The 13,705-nt window shown below is 42.8% G+C and overlaps 1 protein-coding gene across 3 annotated transcripts in view; it reads left to right on the top strand.

The window, feature by feature from the left end:
* The window catches only part of LOC146358470 (sodium channel protein type 2 subunit alpha-like), a 92,348-nt gene that overhangs the window by 36,240 nt on the left and 42,403 nt on the right, over positions 1 to 13,705 (top strand). For 2 of the 3 annotated variants that reach the window (XM_084811899.1, XM_084811894.1), the window contains exons 12-15: positions 3,836 to 3,968; positions 6,593 to 6,831; positions 10,565 to 10,738; positions 12,761 to 13,117. In XM_084811899.1, the coding sequence (XP_084668025.1) occupies positions 3,836 to 3,968; positions 6,593 to 6,831; positions 10,565 to 10,738; positions 12,761 to 13,117 (903 nt within the window). Of the gene's footprint in view, positions 1 to 3,770; positions 3,780 to 3,835; positions 3,969 to 6,592; positions 6,832 to 10,564; positions 10,739 to 12,760; positions 13,118 to 13,705 lie in introns of all 3 variants that reach the window. The other variant, XM_084811901.1, reaches the window with a different exon arrangement.

The following is a 13,705-nucleotide window of genomic DNA, read 5'->3' as shown; positions in this document are numbered from 1 at the left end:
TTTTGTCTTTTCTCTTCGTCATCCATTGGGAACTACACTTAGTATCATTTGGAGTTGCAACTAACACTAATTTGCAAATATCACATATATTTCATGATATTTAAGAAATCATAAAATATACACAACAAACTTTTTCTGCAATTTAACACAATGAATGGAAAACACTTTTTGCATGGTAAGGCATGATGGAGCAGATCCAGCAATTATACTGCTCTTCTGGCTGAAAGCTCAGGGCTCATCAAAATCAAGGGAAAGGCATACCCACACACACAAAGAGTTCTAGGTCACCATTTTTGCATCAGCAACTCTATGCTGCATAAGTTTTAGCAGAAGGAAATTTAAAAGTTATAAATCAAACTTAGCCTGCTGTACACTGAGCTGACTACAAACATAGACACATGGTCCACAGCGATGAGAGTTCAAGTTTATCAAAAGCTTCACAGCACTGTCCATGGCAAGTCTTTGACAATTTAAAATTTTAGTTCATGTGCAGAGTGTCTCTAAAAAGCCCAGATGATGATGGAGGCAAACAGTGAAGGCTCTGGGCAATGAAGATGCGATGTTTCCAGCAAAGGCTCTCTACTTTTGCATGAGTTTAAAAAGGGAAAGTGTGGCCCTACACCCCTTTTGACAGACAAGGGCCTTTAACTTTTTAGCAAGGCCTCTGTCTAAACAGAGCGGCACAGCTCAGCTCTCTAGCCGTGACACTTTAACCTGGGCAACTCCTCTGTAAATTTTATTTTACTTCTGTCAGGTTCTCTCACAGACATTTTAAAAACTTACTCTTTTTTTTTTTTCTTCTAACCTGGTACACGAAAGCACTGAAACACTGAGTGCCGAAACTCAGGACGCTGGGGGGTGATGGGCATCGCTTTATACTTGCATTTTTCAGGCAGCCATTAATCTTCGGGAAGGCGGTGGGGTGATTTGCAGGACTTCAAAGGCAAGCTTCTCAGTTTGTTTGTATTTGTAAATCCCAAGCTCAAAACAGGACACGAGGTACAGGGCCACCAAATTCTTGCTTTGGCACGGGCAACAAATAACTCGGGTTAGCTTTCTTCGCTGGGGTCTCAAACAGGAAAACAGTCTTAAAGTTGTAACATCACTGACAGCGTCAGCCAGCCAGCTACACAGATCTCATTGTTTTTCAAGACAGTTGCTCCAATATCTTCTTTTCTTCTCAATCAGGTTGGGTCTCCCAGCTTACACAGTTTATTGCAGCTTCCAGGAGCATGGCAGTAGCGTGATTTTGGCTTGGCCAGGAACATGCTGTCTGGTTTCTCGGTCTCTTTAGCACACACACTTAGGCAGTGTAACACTGGACACTCAAATCAGTGAGATTTCTTCATTGCAGGGAATCCCACGGCAAAAGCTTAATGGTTACGCTCTTCAGAAATCATATAGCTGATGGTCAGTAGCTACAGGCTCTATGCAATTCTAACACAGTTCAAAGCTAAACACGGTTACCTTGACAGAGATCTTCAACATGGTCTTTCCGCTTCATTCTGCTTTGGGACAGTCTTATGGCACACTTTTCACTCGAAGAGGGGTCTAGCCTGTGCTCTGGGGGCTGATTCTTCACCTTTATTTTCTATTTTGCCTTCATCTTCTGGGTCTTCATTTTCAGTTTCCATTTCTTAGGGATTTTATCTCAATTAGGCGAGGTGATGATGTTGCACAACTCAGAACGTTGTGGGCAATTTTCCTGCCCCCCCTCTCTCGGCGCGCTAGGCTAACAGCTACTTCTTTGGCCTTACACTCTCACGCTCCCACGCTTTGTTAAAAGCCAGACTGTCCTGCAACATTTTTCTAATTAACAGCCTCAGATCTTGTTTTTTTTCCTCTCAGCTCGACCTTGAGCTTTTTGCTGTTTTCTCTCTTTATTCTGAATCTTTTTAAAAAAACCTTTTTCCTTCTTTGTTTGACATACATCTCAAGGGGGTGCAAGGTTTGCTTCCCCCACCACCCATAGCCTCCCTCCTAAATTGAAGACAGACACAATTAGGGAATGGGAATTGGTCAGTGAGTAAGGGGTCTCACTGGCCGACACAAGAGGATTTTTCACACCACGCACTTTGCTACTGGCCTGGGCACCCGGACGGTCAACGGTATGCGTCAGAAACCGCAGTAGCCACTCACACAATCATCAATCTCTCCACTACATCCATATGTCCCTGCCACCCACTTTTCCCACTTTTTACCAGAGCGGAAAACGGCTTCCCCAGCTTCCTCAGCTTCCTACTGAGTACTGGCGTGCTAGGTACTGGCGCCCACTCGGGGGTGTGATCAGGCCCCCCTTCTACCCGCAAGGAGTAGGTTCTTTTGTATACGTATACCACCAACACTGACCTTCTTCATAAGGCGGGGCCCTCTTTTTTTCTGCCCAGTGGCCTTTCTCCCTAAAGGCGGGGCCCTCTTTTTCCCATATACTTGCCTTTCTCCTGAAGGCTTCCAATGTGGGTTTCAACTCAATTGCAGCTGCGATACAGGCAGGGCTCAAGTTCCTTCCTCCGCTTCCCAAGGTTCTCTTGCTGCTCGCTGCCGTTTGGGCGATCCCGGTGCAGGCTTTCTCCCATTCACTCGACAAAAAGGTCGGTGGCGCCAAGAAAGGGAGGCATGCGCCGAGCTCGTCCTCCTGGTGCGGCGATCAAGAGCAGGCAACTGCCACCTGTCTGGCTCAGAGCCTGCCACATCCGAGTCACGGCACCATTTATGTTGCAGAACCCAGAGTCAGAGAGACCACGGAGTGAAGGAAAAAGAGATTCTTTATTTAACGCGCGGGCTTAAGGCTGGAATCGTTTCCAAAGAGCCAGAAGCCCCGATTTACATTAGCACATTGGTTTTATAGACATTGTGACACATATGAAACGGCTCCTCCTCCCCCTCCCGCATGGGGTTGCAATCCTCAACATTTTTTCTCTTAGCACTATTGTTTATAATACAAGAACTGGGTTATAGGGTAGCCATGATAAGGAGAGAACAGCAGAGAACAGCAGAGAACAAGATACACAATTGTATGACCTTTGACAAGATAAGGAATTCCTGTGTCTCGTCAGCTTACAACAATATATTCAAGGGAGAAAGAGCTCAGCAAGAACATGAAGCATGAGACTGCATGAGGCTACTTAGTCTGACCCCCGATATGGCTGCTACACTACGGTCTACAAGGGAGGTTACTTGATCAAAAAATGAGATCAGATTTGTCTGGCAGGACTTGTTTTTGACAAATCCATGTTGGCTTCGAGTAATCACAGCATTGTTGTCAAGGTGCTTCCAGATGGATTCCTTTATCATCTGCTCCAGAATTTTCCCAGGCATTGATGTCAGACTGTTCTGTAGTTCCCAGGTTCCTCCTTTTTACCCTTTTTGAAGATAGGGACAACATTAGCCCTCCTCCAGTCATCTGGCACTTCCCCTGTCCTCCATGATTTCTCAGAGAGAATAGACAACGGTTCTGAGAGTTCTTCTGCCAGTTCCTTTATTACTCTAGGATGCAGTTCATCTGGCCCTGGAGATTTGAACTCATTCAAAGTAATTAGGTGTTCCTTGTAATTAGGAACCCCAAGGTTTGTAGAAGTTCAGAAAACTTTAGAGAAATACCCTAAGGGGGACCCATTCCCCAAAACAGGCATGTGAGGACTTAGCATGCTCAGTGGCCATTGAATACTAACTAGCCTTTGAAGGGACAACATGGAAAACTGGGGTGGGAATGGAATGGAATGGCTAGAAACCAGAAAAGAAGCACTCTTCACTGCAACATTTTGTTGCAGGTCTCACTTGTAGAGTTTATTGCTTGAGCTCCAGGAATTAACTGTTGATAATGTTGTATTTTCAGGGTACCACTACTGAAACAGAAATAAGAAAAAGAAGATTAAGCTCTTATCAGATTTCTATGGAACTGATGGAAGAATCTGCAGCAAGACAAAGAGCCATGAGTATAGCCAGCATACTCACAAATACCATGGAAGGTATGGTAGGACATGTTTCATCATATACTGTACTGAGAATACACTCTAATTCTTAGAGTCAAAGACAAAACATGGTTGAAATGAACCATGGTCCATTGAAATTGAAGTTTCAATGGAAAATAAGCATTCTTAGTGCTGAAGTCTTAGGCGCTCATTAAAGGTTTCCATTATTCTGAGTGGGGTTTTCCCCCTCATGAAATCTCCAAATACAGCTGATCCAAATCTTGTCAAATTCCCACATTTTATTGCTGCTTTACTTGTTCAGCAATTTTCAGGTGGATCATTATTTTAATTTCTGTACTGTCCCATAGCCAAAGCTGTCTGGGTAGTTTATAAAAATGCACCAGCTTTACAAAAACATATAATAAAAGCAGTCTAAAATTTTTAACACAGAAAAATTAAAACAATGTAAACAATGAAAAACAATTTAAGTAAACAATATTTTCCTAATAGACCTGTTCAGAAATAGCAGATATATGTGGATCTTTATGTCATCGCTAATGATGGCATTCCTAGCTCTCCTGAGTAGTGGATGTTTCTGATGCACTGGAGGAAGAGGTTTCTTCCCAATCTTAGCTACGTGGGAAGCAAAAATCTGAAGCAAACACTAGGGCTGTGCACCGCTTCGGCCCAAGGCCTGAACACCGAGTCGAAGCAGGCTGCTTTGGGTCACTTTGAGCCCCTTCTGAAGTGAAGCGGAGGGGGCACGAGGCAGCCTGGAGCGGGTCGAGCGCTCTCCAAAGCACTCAGTGTGTTTCGGAGCTTCAGCACCCCCGGCCCAGCCGTGCCAGGTCCTCAGCTTACCTCAGCTGCCACCTCCACCTCTGTCACTGCCGCCGCCATCGCTGTCCTTGCTGCCGCCGCTGTCTTCACCACCAGAGTCCTCCGTGCTGCTTCTGTCCTTGCTGCCTTTGCTGCCGCCGCCATCATTGCCACTTGGAAGTTGCCATTTTAAAAACGGCGACTCCTTAAAATAAGGGTCGGCGTACATGTCCAGGCCTCAGGAGTTGGTGGCAGCAAGGACAGTGGTGGAGAAGGTGGCAAGGACAGTGGCAGTGATGGCGGCGGTGGCGGAGACGAGGACAGCGGCAGTGATGGCAGCGAGGACAGCTGTGGAAGTGGTGGTGAAGACGGCAGTGGCAGCAGCAAGGACGGCGGTGGTGGCAGCAAGGTAAGGGGGTTTGCGCGGGGGTGTCAGGGGGGACCCGAAGTGGGGTTCAACATCCGAATCCCACTTCAGGTTCAAGGCTGAGTTGGGTTGGGCCCCCCCGGAATCTGCCCAAGCCGAATCGGGCCCGCATCCGAAGCCACGAAGCGGCTTCTGAGTCAGATTGGGGGGTCCCTGCACAGTCCTAGCAAGTACCTAAATCATCAAAGTGCTAATTACTCAAAATGTCAGGTCCTGGTGGCTTGGGAAGGACAATACAAGCCTCCTTTTAATAATAAAAGAAGAAATGTGTCTGTCTGTCCATCCGACTGTCAGTACTATGGCGCCAAGACCATGAAACCTAGACACCTGAAACATGGCATGCATACTAAGGGATCCTAGACGTGTGCACCTTCGGGTTATTTTGTTTTTAAAATGCATTCATTTAAATTAATTTTAATGTAGGTTAATTTTAATGTATACATGTGATTGAAGCCTGCAGTAACATCTTCAGCCACTAGGGATAGACTTTCCTAACCAGCACATGGCTTTTGCAGTTTGAAGCCGGAGGAGATTAGTGGGCCGAGGGACAGAGTTATACTCCTGCCTGCTCCCTTCTGTTGTGGGGCAGCTCCCACCTCAAGGGATTGGAGTAGATAGACTCCTTTCCTCGGGGGAGCAGTAGAGGGGTGCTTCATGGCAGGGACCATCCCTAGGGGTGCCAGAGGGCGTGGCTTCACTTAGACAGGGCGGGCCCAATGTGTCCAGCTCTGACAGGTGTGCAAGTTTGCTTGAAAACTTCACTGTATCAAACTAAGGGCTGTTCCATCCCATGTGAATAATGCAAATGTCAGGAAGGCTGCCTGTCAAAAGAGGTAGAACATGATGGCTATTGTTTACGCTCCCAGAACTGAAGTAGCTACATAGAATCAAACTGCTACTTAAAGATAACAGACACAAAGATAAAATGTTTCAAAAAGAGTAGGGCTGTCTTAAGCAACGAGAAGCAGTGCATGGGATCAGTGTGCTGTTTCTCCTGCCTTCCATTCTAGAGTGGGATTCCCCCCCCCCACTGTGCCTAACCATTGTTAACTGTTATGACAGAAGGAATGTAAACTGTAATTAGGACCGAAGGGGGTGGAGTTGGCAATTGGCAGTGTTAAGTCCCTCACTGGCCCAACTGTTTTGACTAAAATTTATCCTGTCAAAATAAATGCCGCAGTATGTCATTTTGCATGAACAGTATATTTGGTAATGACAGCAAACATGTTTCTGTTAGCAATGTTAATAAATTAATAATAATAAGCATACCCAACAGTGAAGAGAATTATCATGCTTATGCATAAATTGCTGATTTTTAAAATATTGTGTGTACATATACCTGTGTAGCATATTTCTCCAGATCACCGCAGAATACTTAATATGTTTTTTTTCACAAAGATAATGCATATAAAACCATGCTTTCATTTCCCCCCAGAACTTGAAGAATCCAGACAGAAATGCCCCCCATGCTGGTATAGATTTGCAAATGTTTTCTTAATCTGGGATTGCTGGAGTCCTTGGTTAAAAGTAAAACACATTGTGAACTTGATAGTGATGGATCCCTTTGTTGATCTTGCTATTACTATCTGCATTGTTTTGAATACACTGTTTATGGCCATGGAGCATTACCCGATGACTCCCTATTTCAACCACGTGCTTTTGGTGGGAAACCTGGTATGTATATGGATAAGTAAGAATTTACTTTTCAAATACATTATCTTTTTATAGGAATCCTTGTTGTTGTTGTTCAGTCGTTCAGTCGTGTCCAACTCTTCGTGACCCCATGGACCATAGGGCAATGTATAATACAATGTGCAGTGATTTGAAAATGTAAAACAATAAAAATAGAAGCCAACACAACAAGCAGCAATGCAATATACAAAAATCCAGATACCACAGTGCCATTTTAAATATTTACAAATGCTTGAGTAAACAGGAAGGATTTCACTGCCATCTAAAAGTAATTAATCAGTGATGAGACTCATTGGGCTTCTCTGGCATGTATCACAATTAGGCTACCTGGCCCCTCAGGCAATTCAACATGAGAGCCCTTTTTTGCATTCAGGCTTTTATTTCTATAGATCAGGCTACACAGATACCCATTCCAAAGACTTGTGAAACAGCTTGCAGCACTTAAACTCTACATGACAAAATTCTTCTTCACAGTAGGGGCTCTCATCTTGGCTCCTGGAAGACAATCTTAAGTTAAAATCCTTTCAGTATACCAGCAAAAGTTTGACATACTGTCAGGGTGGAAACTGAGCCAATAGAACCCCAGAGCAGTTCTGATTCTGAGGAGGAACAGCAATCCATGGGAGAGGAGCACGCTCATCTCTCACAGGCACAGCAGCTGGCAGAGATTCCTCCTGCCAGCATTCCTGAGATAGATAGTGACCCTGGCAGTGAGAGAGTGCTGGAGGGGGGCTTGCTGGACGCTCGACGCCGACGCTGGGAGCGACGACAGTTGGAGGGCGCAGAAAGGAGGCTTAGCGCTCGTTTGGCACGCAAGCAACGGTCGTGTCCCGAGGACCCAAGGGAAAGAGGGAGGATCTCTTCCTAGCCCATAAGTTCAGGGTCTTCCCGTGATTCTCCTTCAAATGGGGACCAACTGCCTAACATGGAGCATAGGCTACTCCGCTATCTTCTCCCCAGTGCTGTTCCTTGCTTAGTCGCTGGTGATTAGCATCTAAAAGAGTCATTAAGTTGTAAAAGTATTAAAGCCTTGAAAAGAATCCTTTTGTCTGTGTCTTGAGTTAGCTATTGGAGTAGACTGAAAGAGGCCTCTAGAGCGCTCCTGACACATACATAAACTCAATACCAAATTATCATAAACAGGAATACAGCCGGTATGGTCTAGTGGCTAGAGTGCTGGACTGGGAGTCGGGAGATCGAGGTTCTAGTCCCCACTCAGCCATGGAAGCTCACTGGGTCACTTTGGGCCAGTCACAGACTCAGCCCAACCTGCCTCACAGGGTTGTTGTTGTGAGGATAAAATGGAGAGGAGGATAATGTATGCTGCCTTGAGTTCCTTGGAGGAAAAAAGGCGGGATATAAATGTAATAAATAAATAAATAAAATACATAGCGTTACTAAGATAATTCAGACCTGGTAGATATCCAAGCATTAAAGAGGTTGATCTCCATGAGATATCATAGTTTAGGGCTTACTTTAAATACCAGGATAGGCCTAACTAATGCCCTTCTTCTGACCACCATTCCTGACCTGAATCTTTACCCCATAAACACAGAGAATGCCACAGGGGGCGTAGTTGCTCCTCCCTCTTGATTTGACATCTCACCCTGGGTGACATACCCAATTCCCCCTCCTCCTCAGAATCCTCTTCTTCTCCAGTTCCCACCCTCTCAGGCAATACATCAGGTGTGTGACATGAGGTGGGCCTGATCTGAAGTTACACTCCCATTGTCATCTAATCAGTTGCAGAGTCAGGCTGTGCCAGGTTCCCAGACCTTGAGGTTTCCACTACAATACTAGAGTCTAACTCATCCCTCCAATTTGGAATCAGACTCAGACTCTTCAGTGTGTTAAAGCCCTCTGTGATGCTTGGGCCAGTCCACACAGCAAGAGTGGTTTACAGCTGCAGCACCACAACTAAAAAGGCCCTGCTCCAAGCTTACCAGGTTTAAATTAAATTTCTCAAAAAGAAGGGCTCAATTGCTTAGACCACTCTTGATGACTTCAAGGACTAGGGACCATCATCTGGGAGATATGATAACCAGCTCCTTACATTGTTTCTGGAAAACATACTATCCGACAATATATTTTTCAATATTTATCTTGGGGTTAGACTCTGCCTTATGAAAGTATATGGTTGTATCCAGTGGCTGCATGAGCAGAAGGCAGCCTATGTAACTAATCTTTTCTCATTCCCTCCTCCCCCTCTGTAGCCTCTACACCCTCCCCTCAAGGCTCTGCTTGTACAGGGTTCCTTGGCTTGCTTTCATGTAATTCTCACTCCCTCCTCAAGCCCCATACAAAACACAGCTCACACTGTTAAAGGGTGGGGGCACTCACTGGAGAGCCTTTGGGGTGGGGAGGATGCAGGGGATGCAGAGGATGCAGAGGGAGAAGAGAGGAAGTGAAAGATTTATTGTACAAGCGACTTCTACTCACACAACCACTGGATGCAACTTAGAATTTCCAACAATTTGCTCAAGTTTTGACAAGTGTGTTTGAGAATAGTTTAATGCGACTACCAAATAGCGGGTTGGGACACTATTGAGGAGATGTAATAATGGATTATTGGCAGCGTGACAGTTGATGCTAAGGAGAATGTAGAAGTATAGTCTAGAGCTAAGGAGTGGCTTTCTCTGTAAGAGGTGAGGTCACTATTTGGATCCTGAAAGATTACATTCCATTGGTGGGTGTCCTTAGTAATGCTGTCAGGAGGACCAGTGGGAAATGACTGTACAAAATTCTTAAAGAGATGATTCTCCTTGGATTAGGGTCACTATTACCTTCACCTCTTTAGGCTCTCATTAGTGGAAATGCGATTACAAATGTTATTTGGCAATATTATAGAATCTTAAATGTAGCTAAACTACTTAATAGAGATCAGTTGGAGCAACACTTATGCTTAGCCTATATAAATTTATAGAAGCTGATTAAGTAGTGCGATCTTTGTTCCAATGCAGAATTGTCTCTACTGCTAGAAAGTTTCTTAGGCTGCAATCCTGTACTCACTTTCCTGGAAGTAAGCCCCACTGAACACAAAAGGATTTATTTCTGAGTAGACATACATGGAATTGCGCTATAAATCACTTTGTCATCTCAACACCTCATTGAATGAACTTGGCTTAAATTTACTTGAGAATATAAGTGCTTTAAAAAACAAACAAACACAAAATTGGTCATCAACAGAACATGGTAAAACTTAATATTTGTGATACCAATCACTTGTTTTAAAACATGTGTAAAAAACAGGTACGTGCTGCAGGGTATTTTCAAGGGGTTGTAGCTCCCTTCCCTGTGTACTTGCATAGGACAGCACATTGTTTTTTACCCAGGATAATGTGTGAAGTAGTTGTCATACTATATTAACTTTAATTAGGGGTGAGTGCTGGCTTATAATGTCCTCCCTTTAATTTAAAATTTCTAATTTAAAATTTTAGGTCTTTTACCCTCTTAATATGTTAACCTCATTTTATTGGTTTCCATCCAAAGAAAATTAATTTACTATTTTTGTGACCTGTTTTGTACCTTGGCAATTTATTATAATCTGCCAAGGAATGCCTTATTTAATCAAAGAAAATTATGATAAAAAGTCATGATTAAGTCTACATAGTTTACAATCAGAGATATGGGATACCTTGGGTAAAACATTACTCAGATGCTTTAATATAAAATAACCCAAATAAAATTTAAACTAAATCATTATATGTGCATTTAGGTGTTCACTGGCATCTTCACTGCAGAAATGGTCCTTAAGATAATAGCCATGGATCCTTATTATTATTTCCAAGAAGGCTGGAATATTTTTGATGGCATCATTGTCAGCCTGAGTTTGATGGAGCTGGGTCTTGCCAATGTGGAAGGACTGTCAGTCCTAAGATCCTTCAGATTGGTAAATATGTTAATAAATAGAACACCCGTTTTCACAGAATTTTCAGTGTTTATAGGCAGAATTTTATTTTTTTATTAAGTTGAATGCAGCATCAGCACAACATGATGAGCTAAAGGAGAATGGTTGAATAGCATAATTAATATTAATTTTGTACAACTGTTGTTTTTTAAAAATTTTATGACTCTCTAGATGTGTGAGTGAATTCTGAATGAACAGTTCCTTTATTATCTGGGCCATGTAAGCAACATCTCACACATGTGCATAGAAATCATTGTGGGATGTTCTTGTGACTGAAAAAAACATAGTGCTCCTGAGTCAAATGTGCATCTGTTCAGAACCCAAAACAACAAGCTTCTAGCCCTTAATGATACAGAACACGGGTCCCTAATATGGTGTGTGTGTGTGTGTGTGTGTGTGTGTATGCATGTGTGCCCACATTTTTTAAATATATGTACATGGATTTGTATGAAATGAATACAGCTTTCTGGCAATTGTACATATACTTCAGCAAAAGTGGACCAAATATCCAAATAAGTATCCATTTGAAGGTGGCGTCTATATGACACCTGCTCAAATATTGAAAGCCTTGTAAGGTCCTCAGTCCATTGTATTATAGGAGGTGAATATTTACCCTTCCAATGTTGTAATATTAGTCTTTTGGCTGTCAAAAGGGCACAGAGAACCCATTGGCACTGACCATTTGTTAATTTCCATGAAGCAGGTAACTAATTTAAAAGAACATGTATATCAGTGAATATTAAAGACTGTTCCAGTACAAAAGTTATCAGTGTAATAACCTCTCTCCAAAAGAAGCAACTATTGGACATTGCCAAAATGTATGTTTAAAAGAGGCATTAGCTGTATTGTACCTCCAGCAATTAGTTGAATTAGATAATTCCTTATTAAAGAGACATTACAGTGTCCAATAGACATAAAACAAACATTTTTACTGAGCAAGATGCAGCGTAAGATCCACAGACATGACAGATAGATGCCAAAGCAGTGATCCACTGATTAGGCACTTTGTAGTGGTGCCCACAGCACGGTCTCAAATTCCCAAATGTGCTCATGGGTTCAAAAAGGTTGCGGACCCATGATATAGAGGGCAACCTGGCAAAACAATTATTAAAATACATGCAATAGTAGTAATAATTGCATTGTTGAGCTATAAGGCATAACAAAAACAGAAGGCACATATTAAAATCAATGAGGTTTTAAATATTCAGAATCAGTTCATTTGTATGCCACTTTCCCACATAAGACTGTGCTCAAAGCAGCTCAAAGCAATGTCAGAATAGCATAACAATGGTTTCGGTACAACATACTTTAAATTGGCATCTGTATATGACAGACTGTGTGAAACTGAGAGGAAACTTTTCCACTGCTTTAACTTTAATAAGTATTACTTGAGAAATTGATTAACTGATTAGTAACTCCACAGTGTTCTGAGAATTTATGTTTCCATCTAGGCACATATCAGAAATGTCATTAAAAAAGAAGTTTGACACAGATATGATGTGGTGGCCACCATACAAATGTTAATTGTACTAAAAATAACGTGAATTATGCTTACTGTATGATTTGCATGTAAATGAAAATGTGGCTCTTAAACCTCATTAAGTTCCTTGTTGCTGGTCTACATTGTATATTCCACTGAAGGTATGGAAGTACCTCGTTCCTTCCTCCTTTAAAATGTGAACTCATTGTATTGGGCAGTATCTGAACCGCTGCTGTGCTTTCACTCATTCTGTTGTGCCAGAGGGACCCACCTCTAGCACAATGGGGAGGTAGTGCTCCCTTCTGCGAGTTCTGCTGACCTGTCCCATTCTGGAAATGACTGTTTCCGCTAGTTTCCTGTTGCTTTAAGAACCGCTAGCTCCATATTGTGCTAGCAGTGCTTCCTGCTGGCACCTGGGCAGCACAGAATACTGCCCATTACATATGCATTTTCTAAACTAAAACACAAAACACACCAAAAATAATTTTGAATAGTAATAATGTCTCCTTGCTCTTGTTTTCCAGCTCCGGGTTTTCAAATTGGCGAAATCCTGGCCGACGCTCAATATGCTGATCAAAATTATTGGCAACTCCGTGGGTGCTTTGGGAAATCTGACCTTGGTCCTGGCCATCATTGTCTTCATTTTTGCTGTGGTTGGTATGCAGCTGTTTGGTAAAAGCTACAAGGAATGTGTGTGCAAGATTGCAGAAGACTGTGACCTTCCACGCTGGCACATGAATGACTTTTTCCACTCTTTCCTGATCGTGTTCAGAGTACTTTGTGGAGAATGGATAGAAACCATGTGGGACTGTATGGAGGTTGCAGGCCAAACCATGTGCCTTATTGTTTTCATGTTGGTCATGGTGATTGGAAACTTAGTGGTATGTAATCAGTCTTTTGAAAAATAAATGACAGTATTATAGTGTCCAATAAATGTGTTTAAATTATTACTTGGTAGAAAAAGTGCTTTGGCTGAAGTTTGACTTAGAAGCCTTATGAGACTTTGCACAATCTTATGTGGATGGCTTTTATGTGCTTGGTCCTTGGAAAAAGAAGTTAGCCACTGAGAAGGGATGATGTTTTATTTGCCATGAGAAAAATAACCTGACTCAGAAGTGCTTCTTTGGTCTCTCTTTATATGAGCATTCCTTTATTGAGTATCAGAGGGTCAGGGGCACAGCCACCCTTTGCTGCTCTCAGCTCTCCATGCTGCTGTTCCTGGACAGAAAGGAACAACTGATTCAGTGCAATGCTGGCTTCATCTCTATCCAGTGTCTTCCTGAACCTGCTATCTCTACCAGATTAAAAGGGTCCAGATTCCTGGTTAAGAGAGATCGTTCATGGTGATGAACTCTGAATTGTGCCAGTTCATGTTACATTCTGTCCAGGGAGAGAAAGAGTAGAAGATTTGGCTCCAAAGCTCAGTCCCCTCTGACAAGGAATAAAGAAATGCTTATACTTGACAGTAT

The sequence above is a fragment of the Heloderma suspectum genome, chromosome 1 (assembly GCF_057233095.1).
Source record: "Heloderma suspectum isolate Gila_16-S chromosome 1, 16-S_ref, whole genome shotgun sequence".
Taxonomy (NCBI): Eukaryota; Metazoa; Chordata; class Lepidosauria; order Squamata; family Helodermatidae; genus Heloderma; species Heloderma suspectum.
Note: the sequence above shows the minus strand (reverse complement) of the source record. Positions and strands in the feature narration are given on the sequence as shown.